The 18,430-nt window shown below is 36.5% G+C and overlaps 2 protein-coding genes across 2 annotated transcripts; both read left to right on the forward strand.

Annotated features, from left to right (window-relative positions):
- Positions 1-2,130: 2,130 nt before the first annotated feature.
- LOC124459180 lies at positions 2,131-3,009 on the forward strand. The gene is made up of 2 exons (XM_047008700.1): positions 2,131-2,326; positions 2,384-3,009. The coding sequence occupies exons 1-2, from the start codon at positions 2,131-2,133 to the stop codon at positions 3,007-3,009; spliced, it is 822 nt and encodes a 273-aa protein (XP_046864656.1).
- A 13,938-nt stretch (positions 3,010-16,947) lies between these two features.
- LOC124459181 lies at positions 16,948-18,057 on the forward strand. The gene is made up of 4 exons (XM_047008702.1): positions 16,948-17,063; positions 17,291-17,493; positions 17,601-17,711; positions 17,818-18,057. Exons 1-4 carry the CDS (start codon positions 16,967-16,969, stop codon positions 18,055-18,057), a joined length of 651 nt encoding a protein of 216 aa, XP_046864658.1. The 5' UTR covers positions 16,948-16,966.
- Positions 18,058-18,430: the final 373 nt, after the last annotated feature.

An 18,430-nucleotide genomic window follows, 5' to 3' on the forward strand; every position in this document is an offset into this window, starting at 1 on the left:
TTGGACCAGATTGATTGTAATACTTCTTGATAGGTCAATTTTTCTTGTGGCAAAGTTAATTGGCGGCATGGATGTTCATAGTCTACATGTCGCATTTTATGGCAGTAATTAGAAAAATATTCTGCTTTCAACCATTTTCATGTGTGGTAGAGTTTCGCATCAATATTCTTAAAACCTTGATGTACTAAGTGGCGTATGAATATAAAAATGTTTATAGTGATGTATAACTGAATATTATTTAATAAGTTAACAAGATATTTAATATTATATTATATAGCCAAGGAATATTTACAGTCAGAGAATTACGTTGAACTCTACGGATATAGAATGAGATGTGCTTCTAAGAGGAACATTATTCTCTTGAGTTTCAACCATTGGCTAATTCGATGTTGTCGTAGGTGACTGTGAGTCGATAAACTAACTGAAATTGTAATTTTATTGCTGCAAAAAATTTTATATATCTCATTTTGTTTTACAGTTGTAATATTAACACGACTTGCAGACGCCCAGTTACGTTAGAGGAAGCTTATAGTATCCCAATGATGTAAGTGTTAACCATGGGCTCAGATCATCATGACCAATTAAAATGCAGCATTATGTTTCATGTATTTGAAAATTTTTGTTTAGTGAACGTCAATACAAACGTTAACGAATATCGAGAAATCACGGCATTGTATTTAAATTTTGCCAACAATACTTTACTCAGAAATTGAATAAAGCAATATGAAGTATACAGAAGAAGACTTAAAGGGAATGAAAAGAGCAGATTTGCAAAAACTATGCAAGAACATTGGCATCAAAGCTAACATGAAGGTAGAACCGTTGTGAAATATTTTATTTACTGTATTAAATCCTGTGTTATTATTATTCTGTACAAAAATGATAGTTCTTATCCCAAAGCAAAATACACGTTGTAGAAGGAATAGTTGACAGTGATGCCATGAGTGATTGTTCCAATTTTTTTCATCAAAATTATGGCTTTTTAAATTAAATTGCAATAATCTTAAATATTGAAATTTGTAACAACGTTGTTTCTATAATTTCAATTTTTAAAAGATTTATAGTCCTGGCTTAAATTTCTACGTAGTGTGAGCAGTAAACACCCTCTAAAGCCATGTTTACATGAAACTCAAATAATATTGAACCATAGTGTTTATTTCTATCATAGTATGCATTATAAAACATGTTGCACCAGGGGCGGATCTAGGATTTTTCAAACATCAGTCATAAAACGTCGGAGGCACTCCGCACCTGGAGGGGGCCTGAGGCATTCACCCCTGAGAAATTTTGAATTTCAGAACCTTAAAAATGCCATTTTCAGCGTTTTAGAACAATAAAAAATGTATTTTGTGGGCATCGTTTTTGCGTAAAAACAACACATTTTTTGCTTACATTTTTTTCAAAAAAAATGAAGTGAACAATACTTGAATGTTTTGCCAAATATTTAGGCTCATTATCATGCCAAATATATGGCTCATTAGCATGTCTAGGAACGTAAAATTTATTTTACAATAATGCTATTCAAAAACAGATATAGTCTTTAAAAATTTCTACCAAGTTGTCAGGCATAGACCCCCCTAGAGACCCCCATTCAAACTTCTATGTAATGAGTTAAGTTAGAAATTTGGTACTACAAGTGACAGTTCATAGATATAGAAAAGCTCAGACTTCGAACCATGCAAGTTTATTGTAATCCTTTACCCATCTCCACATCAGTGCCAGCAAATTCACCTTTTCAGAAAAAACTTGTAGTGACGTACATAACGTGCGTACATCACTCATCTAGATTCGTGTATTAGCAATAGGAAATAGCCAATCCTACACTTACTCAAACGCGCTACTTAAACTTACGCACTTAACTTTATAATTACGTAAAACTACTCAAGTTTCAAGTACATTATCCGCTGTGTAATAACTGCACCTTCTTTAACCAAATGTATAAAAAGCCTGTAAATAAATTCTAACAGATAGAACTCTCACGACTGTTGTAAATAACTTCTTCGCTAGTGAATAAAATAATCACAAAATTTAATAGCGTTCTAGTATATTGAACTCACGTTCAGAGCTCATACGAAAGACTTATATATAACGCTAAATTGGTGACCCCGAAAGATATTCTTGACTGGCGAAATGGCTACAACTGATGAACTCAACACCTCTTCAACGACAGATTCTTCACCTGTCACATCAACCGCTTCTATGCTCAGCATCATCAAACTTCCACCATACTGGCCTAACGATCCAGAACTTTGGTTTTCTCGAATTGACGCTCAATTTACGACACGCAATATCACCTCACAAAAAACGAAATACGCTTACGTTGTTGGTTCCCTTCAACCCGAAATTACTCAGTAGGTTCGCGATATCATCCTTCATCCCCCAGCTCGTGATCCATATGACATCCTGCGACGCGAGTTAATCCACCGTACCTCAACATCTGAGCAACAGCGACTTCACCAACTGCTCACAGGCGAAGAACTAGGAGATCGGAAGCCTTCCCAACTCCTTCGCAAGATGGAACAACTACTTGGTAGCCAGACATTGCCCCCCTCCATCATGAAACAATTATTTGTACAACGTCTCCCTACCAATGTTCAGGCTATTCTGGCACCTACACAGGACACTCTTGACCTCAACAACCTTGCCAAGTTGGCCGATAAAATTAGAGAGGTCAACAACATTCAACAACCCACAGCCACCCTTTCGACCGTGGCAACAGAACCTATTATTGACACATCTGCCAAATCTGGGGAGCTTCATCAACTTCGCAAGACAGTTTCTGATCTTGCTGCGTCAGTACAGGCTCTCAATCTTCGTTTCCCTTCATCGTCAGATGTCAATAACCGTCCACCACGCCCTCGTAATCCGCAACCGACTGATCCCACTCACAGATCATCTAATAATGGTTATTGCTGGTATCACGCCAAATTCGGCGCCACTGCTCGCAAATGTGTTCAACCTTGTACTTTCCACACATCGCTACCGTCAAACTACAACGCCAGACAATAGACGCGGCAACATCGTCTGGCGCTTCAACACAAAGCCGCTTATTCTTCATTACCGATCAGACCACCAAACGACGATTTCTCATCGATACAGGTGCCGAAGTTAGCGTCATCCCACCACTTTCCGCAGATCGACGACAACGCCAAGCTTATGACCTCCAGGCAGCCAATTCCTCTACAATTGCTACCTACGGCAAGAGGTCAATCACCCTCAACTTTGGACTCCGCCGACGCCATTTTCAATGGATCTTCACCATTGCTGACGTCCGCCAGGCCATCATTGGAGCTGATTTTTTGCGCCATTTCAACCTCCTCGTCGACCTTCGCTCAGGAAGTCTCATTGATGCAGAAACACACATTCGAGTCAATGGAATCGCCACATCAATGCCTTCTCTTTCTCTTGTTCATGCTACACAATCCTCCACACCTTTTGCATCAGTATTACAAGACTTCCCAGAGATCACTCAACCCACCACCAAAGAAACACCAGCGAAACATCAAGTAGCACACCAAATTATCACCAAAGGTCCCCCATGCTCTGCACGTCCACGCCGTCTCCCACCTGATCGTATACACATTGCGAAAAAAGAATTCCGACAAATGCTTGATCTTGGAATCATCCGCCCTTCCAGCAGTTAGTATGCCTCTCCTCTCCACATGGTTCCCAAGCCACAACCCGGTGACTGGCGACCCTGTGGTGACTACCGTGCGCTTAACCGAATGACTGTACCCGATCAGTATCCCGTTCCACATCTTCAGGATTTCTCTGCCAATCTCCACGGTATGACTCTTTTTTCTAAGATTGATTTAGTCCGTGCTTACCATCAAATTCCGGTCGCACAAGAAGACATCTGCAAAACAGCTGTCACGACACCATTTGGTCTTTTCGAATTTACCCATATGCCTTTTGGTCTCCGTAATGCAGCTCAAACATTTCAACGTTTCATGGACGAAGTCACTCGTGGCCTTGACTTTGTATTTGTTTACATTGATGACATACTAATTGCTAGCTCTAACACCTCCGAACACGAAAAACACCTCCGCCTTCTCTTCACTCGTCTTCGTCAGTATGGTGTTATCATCAATCCTCAAAAATCTGTTTTTGGAGCAACATCTCTTGACTTTCTTGGTCACATGGTCAATGCTAACGGCATCCAACCTCTTCCCCAAAAGTCTATCCGCAATTATCCTCAACCGGATTCTCTCCGCAAGCTCCGCGAATTTCTAGGTCTCGTAAATTTCTACCGACGTTTTATTCCGCACTGCTCTGGTATTGTTCAGCCTCTCACCGATATGCTGGGCACATCGGATTCTCATAAGAAATCTCAACCTTCCAAGCTTGACTGGTCTGATTCTGCTACATCAGCATTCAAGAAAATCAAAACAGCATTGGCAGATACGGCACTCTTGGCTCATCCACAACCCAACGCCGCACTTTGCCTTATGACCGATGCTTCAGACGTCGCTGTAGGAGCTGTTTTACAACAAAAAGTGAACAACATGTGGCAACCACTCGGTTTCTTTTCTAAACGCTTACAACCAGCAGAGACTCGCTACAGTGCTTTTGGTCGAGAGCTTCTTGCCATCTATCTTGCCATACGCCATTTTTTTCACCACCTTGAAGGACGAACTTTTTATGTTCTCACTGACCACAAACCTGTGTGCTATGCCTTGCATAACAATACCAAACGCCACTCTCCCAGAGAAATTCGTCACCTTGATTTCATCTCCCAATTTACCACAGACCTCCGTCATGTCCAAGGTGAGCAGAGTCCGGTGGCCGATGCCCTTTCCCGCGTTTCCTCTGTCATTTCTTCTGACCAGATCAACATAGAAGATATCGCCGTGGCTCAACAAGACGATGCTGAGCTTACACAGTATCGAAGCAAAACTTCTTCTTCGTTGGTATTCGAAAGTTATCCGATACCCGCTTCCGACAAGACTATCATTTGCGAAGTTTCCACTGGCAGGCCACGCCCTTTTATTCCTTCGCCGTTCCGACAAACCATATTTAATGTCCTTCACAACCTTTCTCATCCAGGAATAAAAGCCACTCAACGTTTGATCACCGATCGGTATTTCTGGCCCAACATGAACCGTGATGTACGACAAATGACCCGTACTTGTCTGTCTTGTCAACGCAGCAAGATCCATCGGCACACCTGTGCCCCACTTTCCACTTTTGCAATACCTACTGACCGTTTTTCCCATGTTCATCTCGACATAGTTGGTCCCCTGCCGCCATCAAATGGTTTTACGTATCTACTTACATGCATTGACCGTTTCACTCGTTGGCCTGAAGCCATTCCCATTTCTGACATCACCGCCACCACGGTCGCCACAGCTTTTGTCACCCACTGGATCTCCCGTTTTGGTGTTCCTAAAATTATCACCACCGATCGAGGTGCACAATTTGAAAGCCAACTGTTCTCTCTCTCACGTCTTTTCTTGGGTCAACACGTATACGCACCACCGCTTATCACCCCATCGCTAATGGTCTGGTTGAACGCTTTCATCGTCAACTCAAAGCTTCATTGAAAGCCACCAATGATCCTAACCACTGGAGTGAACGTCTACCTCTTGTCCTCCTTGGCATTCGCACCGCTCTAAAAACTGATCTTGGACACAGTGTTGCTGAACGCGTATACGGCACAACTCTTTGTTTACCAGGTGAATTTTTCCACCATAATACTCGTACCTCACACCTCGATGCTACCTCCTACGTTGATCGTCTTAAACGCACTCTCCGTGATTTACAACCACCTCCAGATCGTCACCCAACAAGACCTCATCACATTCCGATCGATCTTCGCACCACAACACATGTGTTTGTCCGGCGCGATGCAGTCCGAAAACCTTTACAGCCACCGTACGACGGTCCATTCAAAATTCTCTCCCGCTCAGACAAACATTTTAAAGTTGATCTCGGAAATCGCACCGATAACATATTCATAGATCGTCTCAAGCCTGCACATCTTGCTTCTCCCAGTGCTCCTGGACACACCCATACGCAAGAAGCTGCCAAGAAAGACAAAGAGAACTGTCAAACTACAGCACCACAAATAAAACAAACCCGCTCTGGTCGCTGTGTCAGTTTACCTCAACGCTATATTTCCATCGTTTCTCATTAATTTCATTAATTTTGACACTAGCCGGGGGCTCCTGTAGTGACGTACATAACGTGCGTACATCACTCATCTAGATTCGTGTATTAGCAATAGAGGAAATAGCCAATCCTACACTTACTCAAACGCGCTACTTAAACTTACGCACTTAACTTTATAATTACGTAAAACTACTCAAGTTTCAAGTACATTATCCGCTGTGTAATAACTGCACCTTCTTTAACCAAATGTATAAAAAGCCTGTAAATAAATTCTAACGGATAGAACTCTCACGACTGTTGTAAATAACTTCTTCGCTAGTGAATAAAATAATCACAAAATTTAATAGCGTTCTAGTACATTGAACTCACGTTCAGAGCTCATACGAAAGACTTATATATATAACGCTAAAAAAAATTTTTTCTGCCAAAGATTAAGCAAAATTATCAGAGTGAAAATTTGCAGTTAAGGACAGCTTAATGCCATAAATGTTTATTAGGCATTTCACTAGACTATTATCTTCTTCAAGGTGTGCTATATAGCAATCACTAGTGGCATTGTATTATCAAATACAAACAGAATGTAACCAACATGTCTTTAATTATATAATTACATGAATGTTAAAATTGGTTCATGTGTCATGCTTACTGGTTATGATAAATATCTTTTCATATAATCAAAGCTCGTTTAAATGTAAATCTGAAATAATTTAGTTTAAAAATTATAATGATCATCAGAAAAATTACCTAGTGATCATGAAAAATACTTTGCTGTTTTGCCAAATTTCAAAGTTTATCTGCATACATAGGAAGACATTTTTACTTTATAGAAAATGCTTTTCATACATCAATAACCCTTTGGGATTTATGGCAAACAATCTGGTATGAGCCGTAGATTAACACACCTTTACATCTCTACATGAGGTGTTCAGTTAGAAAAGGGGACAATATGTGACATGGGACAACATTTCATGTATGTGAAATACTAAGGTTTAATACCATTCCAGTAAAATTGTCAAAATATAAAGCTTCATGGATCAGAAGACTCAAAATCACAGGTTATAGTAAACAGCTTCTCAAGTAATCAATGTTAGTTTTCTCAAATCTTAAACAATATATAGTATAACTGTCTTATGATTGAATGATCAATGATCATAAACTGAAAAGCCCCAAACATTTGTTTATGATAAAGTAAATAATAGTATGGCGCTTTATGGCTACAAATTTTTTTCCATTGAAATATATTTGCAGGAATGTAGGATTTCGCTGCCATATAACGGTCACGATTCCCCAAGCACTAAAGAAATTATAGCTAAAAGTCCTTCGGCAACAACAATTTTAGAAGCATCAATCTGCTTACCATACGCCATATTAACATAAATCGCATCACACACTCGCATAAATTGACTTTGATATATTACATGCATAAATACACTTCAGTTGTCCTTTACTTACGATTTTGGATGCAAATTTCTGCTGATAAAACTCAAAACAATGTCGGCTTGCTTTTGAACATCAATGACTGAAATGTCGCTCGCGAGATCGTCTTTGCCAAGCATTTACAATTCAACCATAAATTTTCGTCCTCTTGAAAAAATTCCCAGTTTGGACAGCAGCATTCATGTCAATATATGAATTTGTAAAAGATTTCCATAAATTCCATCTGATTGTAGTTTAGTTTCTATCATGCTTTAGAAAATCATTATGAAACGATCAAACATTGAATTCAGACAGTGAGCTTGACTATGTTAGTTCAGTTGGCTATCAGTCGAAATAGGTCAAACCAATCACAGTAAGACAAAAATTCAAATGAACCAATTGTAAGATAGCAAGTGGACTCCCTTATAGGTCCGGCCACCCCGCTTATCGGTCGAGATTATTCCAGATCGTCCACTGATCTGGTTATTGACCAATGAAATAAGCGTTTTTGGCGTTCATAGACTCCTTTATCCGTCGAACTAGTCAAGCCACCCCGCTTATCAGTCGGTTATTCCAGGTCAATTAAAATTCAACTGATCTGGTTACCAACGAGATATTCATTGCATTAGTCATTAGTTTTCAATAATAAATAAAGCTGGATTTTTATCACGAAGTAAATGCGATAATAAAGTAAGAATAATTAATGAATTTTTAATTAATATGAATAGGTAATTTTTGAATTTCAAACATCAGTCGCGCGACGGATTTGACATACTCTAGATCCGCCCCTGTTGACCGTTGTTGTTTTTATTCATCCGTTGCTCATGTGGTTTACTTATACCGTACTTAGCGAGGATACGCTGTCCGAAATACAGAAAGATCTATTGTGGGGTTTTGTTTTCTTTATATATATCGGAGCAATGTGCATACTTGTCGCTCTTAATGTTGAAAGGTTCTTAGCATTGAAGTATCCATTTTTTCATCGTAGAATGGTGACTAAAAGAAGAATTATGTATTTTGTATGTACTTGCTTTTGTTTTTTGTACAGTTAGTCGTTTCAACAAAAAGGTGAGGGGTGTTTTCTGCTTGTTTGTTCTTTTAACGTTACTTCTTCGGTGCTATTTGAAGAATGAAATGTTAAAGTATGCGAAATCTAAAAGGATTTCATGCACCAAGGCTTTTTCCACGTGTTTCTGGACAACTCTACTCTTTTTTGTTTCTTCCGCTCCGAAAATTGCTTTGGTTGCATACCGAACCCTGTCGAATACGCCTTTGTTTAAGGATACGTTGTCGATCAATTTAGGCCTTTGGTCTATGAGTTTTGTGTGCTTTGGCTCAACGTTCAGTTGCATTGTGCTCTTTTGGATGAATTCAAATTTGCGTCGTGAAGGATCAAAGATAATTAAATCCTTGGGAATTGGACTTAGGAGGAAGGTTATGCGTTCTGCATCATGTTTTTCAGTTTTATCTCGAAGATTGTAGATTCATTCATTTTTGGCTTGTTTTGTCAACAAGAATGTGCAGCATGACAACAGCGCCTTGAATTGCTCACATGGCCCTCGGCCGTATAAATATCTTCGATGCTAATTTCATTTGAGATTTGAGTATTTTTCTGCATTTATGGAAAGTGCAAAGAGCATTCGGTGTACCGTATTATTCCATTTGAGCAACCAATTATGTCTGATTTGCCGTGTTGTCTCATCGAGCACCCGATTAATTTATGACGCATGTACATAACACCAAATATACAGTATGTTTATCAAGTTTTAGCTATTAATATATTGTGTTCTTTGTATTGTATGGGTCATTCGGAGTTATCTATGAATCTTGTTTACACATAATAATAGCTAATTGAAAGATGTTCTTTACTTATTCAATGATTCAACTTTAACTTAGTTATGGTAATACTTCATGATATATTTGCTAAAGTACATTTATTTTGCAGCAACCGACTTAATTTGCAGCAACAGACTTAACTTGCAGCAACAGACTTAACTTGCAGCAACCGACTTAATTTGCAGCAACAGACTTATGTAAGTTGCATGTACCTTGTGGGCCACCGTCGAGTTTTTTTAGTTGTGCAACAACTGCTGCAAGAAGCACTTCACCTCGATCTCCATCAAAATAAACGAAAACCTGACCCGCAGATGTAAATATGAGGATGTATTTTACAAATGTTTGAAGGAAGTCAACTCTACAATGTCACGAGCCATAGGAGTGCATTATTTTAACAAAAACCCTCGGCCAATGTGTTATGAAGTAGGGTTAGAGAAATGCAACCAAATGAAATGTGGTGGTAGCCTTTTGAAACTAAGCCAGAGGCCTTTTCGTTTGTTCTAAATGACAATCAACATCATGAGAATTGGCATTAAATGTTTCATTAACCGTGACAAAATTATATATACTTTCGCTATTTTTCCTTTGGATTGCATATTTTGTATCTGTTTCTACATATTGAAAGTATGGATCCCAAAGTTTTGATGTAAATAGAGATTATAAGCTTTTTTTTGCTGTCATATACGTTTATCTGTTGTTTCTTCACAAGCATACATAGAATTTTAAAAAATCTTCTTAAATAAAAACATAAGTGGCATTTCATTTGCCCTCTAGCTCTGCGAGATAGAAATATCATATGACATATCTCCATATCAAATCCCGAGACATTGAAGTAGAGTGGGCGGAGAAATACCGTGAAGGATCATATGACTATATCTCCATATGAGGATCGTGACTAAAACACCACACGAGTACATACGAGTACATACGAGTACATACGAGACACATACGATTACATACGAGTGACATACGAGTACATACGAGTAACATACAAGTACATACCATTGAGTTCTATAATAACTGGAGCGGCTATCTCAAGCGCGGCCTTAGATATCTGGTGACGCCAAAAAAATGGCGGATTTCGTCCTTTGCCGCTGAGATTTACCGAAATTGACCGCTTTTCCGAAAATTTCACAATTTCCCACTCCCTCCTGAGGAAAGAGTGAGGAAAATGTATGTGTGTATTTGGGATTCGGCAAGCAATTTTTTGATGAAAATCAAGGTAAAAACCTTAAATTCATAACAGCGTGTCAACTGTGGTTGTCAGTTATCTGCTCCTACGAGGATGCATTTATAACTATCGACGAAAGACCTATCTGTCGGCTACACATGTATGAATGCAGATGTGCGTCGTTTTCTTACCAGCGTCAAACTTGTTTGATCGATTAAACTCTTTAGTCTGTACAAAAAAGTATATCGTAGTTCATCTCCACGGTTCACGAGAGAGAAGTCAGCTTATTTGTTATCATTGCTATTTTGCTTCTTTTCATGCAATGGGCAATGGCTTTTTTCGCCACAATTTTAGGATTTTTACTTGTTTCTTTAAAAAAGTATATTTTAAATCTCTGGATATTTACGGATTTTCTGTATTGAGTTTCATATGAAATTTCAAAAAGACTCAAGTCTGCATAGGTTTGGTAAATGAAAACTCACAATATTGAATAGAAATTACTTTAAGTAACCTTTTTGTGATGTTCTGAAGTGCAAGTGCATCAAATACTTGTAAAGTTGTAGCACATTTTGATTTTGTTGTATTGATATATGAATTGGGCAAAATGCAAATAATTATCAAAACACTTATGCTTCCAATGGTGTTTATAATTCATTTGTAGTTTTAATACTTCTACCTTTCTTTTTCACTTTGTTTTGTTTTTCCTATATTTGCAATATAAGTACACAATTTGAATGATTAACACAGTTTTCACCTCAATAATAAATTTCATAAGCAGTTGGTAGTGCATTTTGTTCTCTGAGTATCCACATCTGATGTTTTGTTCATACAAGAATGATGAAGTGCAACTAGATATGTCATAGCAAGGCAATAAAACCAAATGAATTAAATACCTATAGTGTACTTTTATGCTAGAAGCTTAAAAGCTTTTTAGAAATTTGAATATTATTGTATTATATTACCTCTAAATCATCAATCTCATGATAAGAAATAAGAAGCAAAAAATTTGTAGAAAAGCTTTGAAAAGTGAAAAACTTTTCTTTAAAAAAGCAGCAATAATGCATATGATAAATCTCCATTCTGTACTCTAATAGGTAAATAAGCTCAAACTGTTTCTTAAATATAAGAAATATATAAGAAATATACAGTAACTTTAAAGGTTTCATCACTGAATCTTTAATGCTTCAGTATAGTGCATTAGATATTAGTAACATTCAAACAACACTCAACTAAAATATTTTGATAAAGATATGACATGATTTAAACATTAAGTTACATAAAACTCAATGGCTTATACAGTTTGAAGCTTCACATCTGCATTGAGTCATCATCAATCTCAGTACAAATGTTTACATAGACACAAACTTTATGGCCTTCCATTTTACATGTTTGTGAATTGACATTTCATTAAGCATCAAAACACACACAACCTTGCCATCTTTCTTTGGATCATGACCTTTAACTTCAAAGCATTCAAGGCATCCTTAGTGAATCCATTGTCTCCATCCATAGAATTTGACCACGATCAACTTAAATAACTCTGGATAAGGAAGACAATAAATCAATTATCTTTACAGTATTATCATTTTTTAAGACTCTGCCTGGTCAATAATATCTTCCAGTCATCTTTACTCCTTGATCTTCCCTGCATGTTGTCAGCAATAGAACATAACAAGCTCTGCTCCAAATCATGGGTACCGTTGGGGCTGATCATTTCTTTTTGATACTTACTCACAGAGCAAAATGTGTGCAGGGTCTTTCTTGCTTTAGGGAAACTATTTTGCAAATAAATGGGTAAATTCACGATTTCATGCATCAAAAAATGACAGAAAAGCATGCAGAATTTTATGAACAAAAACAGGAAAACATCAGTATATTTGGCGTTCAAGTCTGTCTTAAAAAATACGATTTTTAATATGTATTTTATGGCTTTTCAAGTGCATGTATAATTGCTTTTCAATCGTTGACGGACTAACAAAACAAACAACTACCTCACCTGTGAGAAGCGATATGTTCCTTTTTGTGGAAACTACGACATCCAACAATTGAACGATTGAAATGTAGGCATTATAAAAGAAATGCCAAAAAAGAATCGTCACAGAATATGGAACAAACGATATCCATATTCTGTGATATCGTGCTTGTTTTTGAAAAATTCTTTATAATTTACTATAGACACCAGGGGAGGTCGAGAATATTATTTTTCTGCAAAGCGATCATTTCAGCGGAAATACGTCCTTTGGCCGCCATTTTTTTGGCGACCTCGCCCCAGTAAAGATAGCCGCTCCAGTTATTATAGAACTCAATGGTACATACGAGTAACATACGAGTACATGCGAGTGACATACGACTATTTTCTGGTCAACAAATGAGAAACAACACAATTACTTCAATACATTGATATTTGCGTTTATTTTTCCTTGTATTTGTGTGGACTTTGGGGCAACCATTTGATGGATTTAAATGCTGAAAAGGTATTTTACTTTCATACTACATTCATTTGTATGTTTTAGTTGAATTTGTTATAGATATTTTGTCGATGCGATTTGCCAGTATTTGAGCGCTTTTTGACACACTTTCACCTAGGAAATACATATTTATGAAAGCGATTAAATAAACAACGTATAAATAATGCTTTCAAAACGTGCTATATGAAATAAATGTACATTATATATATTTGAATTAAATGAGAGTTGCACTGTGTTACGTATATATATCATATTATGCGTACAATTTCAGCTTACTTTTAATGTTTTTAAAGTTCTAGCTGATATAATTCAGTCTTTTAACTGAAAAATCAGTATCTTAAAGACCAAAATGAATGTATAATTGCTTTCATAAATATGTATTTCCTAGGTGAAAGGTTGTCAAAAAGCGCTCAAATACTGGCAAATCGCATCGACAAAATATCTATAACAAATTCAACTAGAACATACAAATGAATGTAGTATGAAAGTAAAATACCTTTTCAGTATTTAAATCCATCAAATGGTTGCCCAAAAGTCCACACAAATACATGGAAAAATAAATGCAAATATCAATGTATTGAAGAAATTGTGTTGTTTATCATTTGTTGACCAGAAAATAGTCGTATGTCACTCGTATGTACTCGTATGTTACTCGTATGTACTTGTATGTTACTCGTATGTACTCGTATGTTACTCGTATGTACTCGTATGTACTCGTATGTACTCGTATGTACTCGTGTGGTGTTTTAGTCACGATCGTTGCGAGGAGCTAAAAGAGAGTAAAGAATTAACTTCGCTATTTTCTAATCAACAACAAAAGCTTTCATTTCAAGCCCTCGAGCTGTTTTTCTTCATAATTTCTCATAGTTAATTTTTATCAATGATGGATTTGCAAAACAAAGTTTGTAGACTTATGCACAAATCAAATGATGTTGGAAGAAACGGAAATTCAAAATTTACAATTGTTGTAAAATCTTTTAAAAAAAGACAATGATATAATATTAATATTCAATTAATATCCTATAATGATAACCACTTAAATGAGTAGAAATCGTTATCAGTTTTCTCAATTATTCCTATGGACGAATATCATATTGTAATCATTTCCTGCCGTGCTGTCGAAGAAATTGATTTATGAATTGTAAGGACGTGTATGCCCCCCCCGTTAAATCAGCCCCTTTGCACACATCGAATTCTAATCCACAGGAATTATTTTTATTTTATTAACAAAACAAAGTTGACATTACGATTATTTGTAACATGATTTTTTTGTTTAATGAAACAAAGCCTATCGTCGATTAACTATTCCATCTATACAATGAATACATTTGTTTTAATTTGTATATAAAAACGTCTCATGAATGTTCGTAGATGGACCATTCAGTCAGTGATCCGCACTCATCAAACAATATGCTTAATAAAACTTATCTGCTTTTTTATTTGTGAAAGTGTTCACTGGGTCTACAAAGAATTTAAGTGATCGATCGATGGTTAAAATAAAAAAGTTCGGAAATTTGACCTCCGGTACGTTGAAAACAAACTTAAGATAATAATTTTAAAAAATTTACACCCAAAACTACTTACAAAGTGATAATTGTGAATTTCACAGATATGTTTTGAAGCACTCAAACACAGCTCTCTGAGTTAAACATTTTGCGTACTTTCGAATAATACATTTGCGCATTTCAACAGGGTTTTGTTTTCCTTTTATAAAATGTCCAAATCGTGCGAATTGGAACGTTTCTTTCCAACTTTATATTTTACATGGTCGACATGCACATTTTTTCGCCACAGGAATTGTGTATGATTCTTTGCCTCCACAAAGGAAAACAACTTTCATTTCTTTTTTTTTTACTTGACAGCATGTACAGGTTGTTTTGAAATCTGACCATTTTATTCTTGGTGACGAATGTAATGGACAATATCCACTACATCCTTTTGATATAACTCTTTGCAATCCACAGTTCCTTGTTCGGATTTCACCGGCTATAGGTCGAGTTGAACATGACTGATGTCCATTTGCAAGACGGTTACAGATGAATAAAGAAAAAACAACCAACTGAAATCTCCTAATGCTCAACATTGCTTCTCTTCAAATTTTCTATATAGAAAGACAAAAATAGGTAATTGTTACTATAATTTAAAGAAGCTAGCATGAAATATATATACTTTGTACTAAAATACTTCTTTCCCCGTTGAAGTAAATATATGTGGAACGCTAACTCCTATAATTTTGTCCCGTGATTGACGGAAGCCAAAATACATCTAAACTTTGTCAAACTTCCCTTGAAATAATGCGTGATTTTTCGGCGGCCAATATTTGTTTTGCTTCTTGGCGTTCGAACAACGTGAAAAAATGATTTGGTGTCGGTTTTTTCTCACATTTTGTGTTTTAAAATTGCATCTGACAGAATTAGTTCATGCCACAGCAAGATATTTTCGAGGAGAAACATATTCAGCAAGAATTTTTTCATATAACAACATCAAAAACACAATAACAATAAGGTTATTGATTTATCACAGTGAACCTTAAACCTTTTAATTTTAAAGCAAAAAGCCTTCGTGCAGAAAAAGGATTTCGCTACGACACAGTGTTGGGTGTTTTTAAGTTGTTTTTTTAAAATCTGACCATGTTAGTTCAGTGAAAATAACATATACTATGTCAATAGTTCTCCTCGAATGTATGTTAATGATTGTTTACACATAACTATAAAATTTCTCAAATTGTCTAGTTACACTCAGACAAGAGTTTGCGCACCGAATTGAAGTTCAATAAGCTTTGATTATTCAATCTGGAATTTGTTGAGATTTACGTCATTTTTTATGCTTCAGTCAACGCCGTAACTATGGGTATTTTTTCTGTCTAAATCATTGTCTAAACCCAAAAAGCTTGAAAAAAGTTTTAGTGCAAGAAAATATTGGACTTAAATTGGACAAAATATGATAAATCGACAGTTGTTTTAAAACTCCGAAATTTGATGAAGCAACATTCCAAGTTGCGAGGCACAAACTCTAAAAACAGTTTTAGTACAATTTGCATTATAGTGCCAAATGTAATCAGATCACTGGAGCCAATTAGTCTTTTAGTAAGTGGATTTTTAAGGAATATATGCACGGATCATCTTTTCAGAAAGATGTGCAGTACATAGAATACCCAAGACTAATGTTTACTTGTTTTCATCTGGTCTTTTGTTTTGGTCGTGACAAAATAGTTTTTAGTCATTTGATCATGTTGTTGATGGTAATTTGAGGTAATCATGAGCTCTTTAAGAAAATGAATTTCACGGCACCGTTATATAAATCTTGTTTGCATTTCCAAAGCTGAACGTTCAGTGAATTCACTTTACTTGATAATCTGGGACAATACGGCTATTGGAAAAAACAATTGTTGATGCAATGTATTGGCAACTTGTAAATACATCACACGATACGACAAAATTTAAAATACTAGTCCAAAATCCGTAAAACCGAGATTGCTAATGTTTACATCAAAATCTTACAGAAAGGCTGAAAAGTATTACACGAAAACACACATCATCGGGGATCAGCATTCTATAAATCAACTACCTTCACAGCCATTCCAAATGTGTATCCAGAACTGGTTTCATAACTTTTATTCACTCTTTTCCTTTAAAGTATATTTAAATGAGACCACTGAATCAGACCATGCAGGAAAGCACGTGCCGCAGACGCACAGAAGTGAAACGTGCTGCGTGCATCTGCCCCATTGAGTTCTATATGACCTGGAGTGGAGGGAAAAGGGCCTGGACCATTGAGTTCTATAATAACTGGAGGGGCTAACTTTACTGGGGTCGGCGTTAGATCATAGGTGAGATATGCACATATACGAAACTGCGCTTAATTGCGGTCAGCAGTAACAATCCACCCAGAACTCTTTAAGATTGCGCGCTTTCACCGCGAATTTTTAAAAACAACAATGGACTCGTGCTGTTCTTCGATTAAAATGTTTTCATGGCAGAAAGACATATGGGAAAATTTTGAGGAATACAAAAAAGACACGCGCTCGGGATGGAGATGTGTGAGTTCAAATGCACTTTTCGGTAAGTATGTAATCATTGTAATGTCTACAATAATCACATAACTTCACGTCAGAATTCATACAATATATTATATTTAATCGTGCCGTCCGAGATTTCGATTGTTGCGATTATATAAAGCATGAATGAACAAATGATACACTTTTCATTGCTAATTATTATTGTTGTTTATTATCAATAATTCTGCAATTTGAGAGATTAATACTGATCAAAGGGCTCATATTTTCAAGGCAAAACCATTAAAGAGGTGATGAATTCTGGAAAGTCTTTGTCAAGGGTGCAATGGAGCCTTTCCAATCCAGATGGAATTTCATACGCCTTTGATGGAATTCCATTTATTTGTATTGGAACATTGAATTATCATTGTCATCAAGGTGAAGATATTGATAAAAGTACGAAAATAAAAAGAGCAAAGGAAAGAGATGAAAATGAGGTACTTACAACTCTATATCGTCACTTTTACTGCACACATTTTTACAAATTTACCAGTGACAGCCCTGGTTCTTTGTTCTAACATATTTTTGTCGTTTGTTTTTTTAGGGTCACGATCACACGTTTAGAAAACGGAAAAAACATTTTCAACCTACCAAAAAAATTGGATGTCCGAGCAAAGTATATATGTCACGGATTTTTAAATTCCCACTGTACAAGGTAAGATAAAATTCGGTTCATATACCTGATGTCTAGTTTTCAACAGCAAACTTAAAATTTCTGAAGTATTAAATCCCACGTTCTTTAATGTAATATGACAATTTAGGTTGAGGTTTCCTCTGGTGCTATAAAACCACGAAGAAAAATGCAAGAAAGAACATCCTTACTGATAAACGCGTTGAAATCGTGGGAAAATCTGATTATTGAAGATACGTTTCTCTTGAAGCTTCCAAGTATGGATAGTCATAAATATCATGGGACGGAAGGAGAGGTAAAATCTTCACTAATTAAGATAAAAAAAACGGCTACATTTTTAGTAAACAAAATATACCCAAATTTCCAATAAACACAGGTAGCAGGTTTGAGAGAGCCAATAGATGCACAAGTAGTGCAAAAAATAATAGAAATGCAAGTCATAGGTGTCCGCATTTGGAAAAGTTTGTAAATGGGCATTTATTCAATAGTAAAGATTTGCCAGCTGAGTCAAGCCGGCGTTATTATCCAACAGACGTCGATATAAGGAACATCTTAAATGCAACCCGATCTGGAAAACAAAGATCTCCAGATGACCAATTAAATTTGGAGACAAAATTATCTGAGTGGCATGAGTTACATCCCGAAGACTTTATCTTTTACAGGGTAATGTATCATTGTCTACCTTGCGCTAACAAAACTTGCCATATTAACTCCAGCTGTATAATTTTTACTTATTTAACAGC

The sequence above is a fragment of the Xenia sp. Carnegie-2017 genome, unplaced genomic scaffold, assembly GCF_021976095.1.
Source record: "Xenia sp. Carnegie-2017 unplaced genomic scaffold, XeniaSp_v1 HiC_scaffold_7, whole genome shotgun sequence".
NCBI classification, from domain to species: domain Eukaryota; kingdom Metazoa; phylum Cnidaria; class Anthozoa; order Malacalcyonacea; family Xeniidae; genus Xenia; species Xenia sp. Carnegie-2017.

What these genes read in the sequence shown, in the direction of transcription:
- LOC124459180 (XM_047008700.1), top strand. Translation starts at nt 2,131, where the DNA reads ATGGCTACAACTGATGAACTCAACACCTCTTCAACGACAGATTCTTCA. An exon ending in GAAATACGCTTACGTTGTTG is followed by an intron (nt 2,327 to 2,383) that starts GTTCCCTTCAAC and finishes TTCATCCCCCAG; the next exon opens with CTCGTGATCCATATGACATC.
- LOC124459181 (XM_047008702.1), top strand. Translation starts at nt 16,967, where the DNA reads ATGTTTTCATGGCAGAAAGACATATGGGAAAATTTTGAGGAATACAAA. An exon ending in AGGAAAGAGATGAAAATGAG is followed by an intron (nt 17,494 to 17,600) that starts GTACTTACAACT and finishes TTGTTTTTTTAG; the next exon opens with GGTCACGATCACACGTTTAG. An exon ending in TTAAATTCCCACTGTACAAG is followed by an intron (nt 17,712 to 17,817) that starts GTAAGATAAAAT and finishes ATGACAATTTAG; the next exon opens with GTTGAGGTTTCCTCTGGTGC.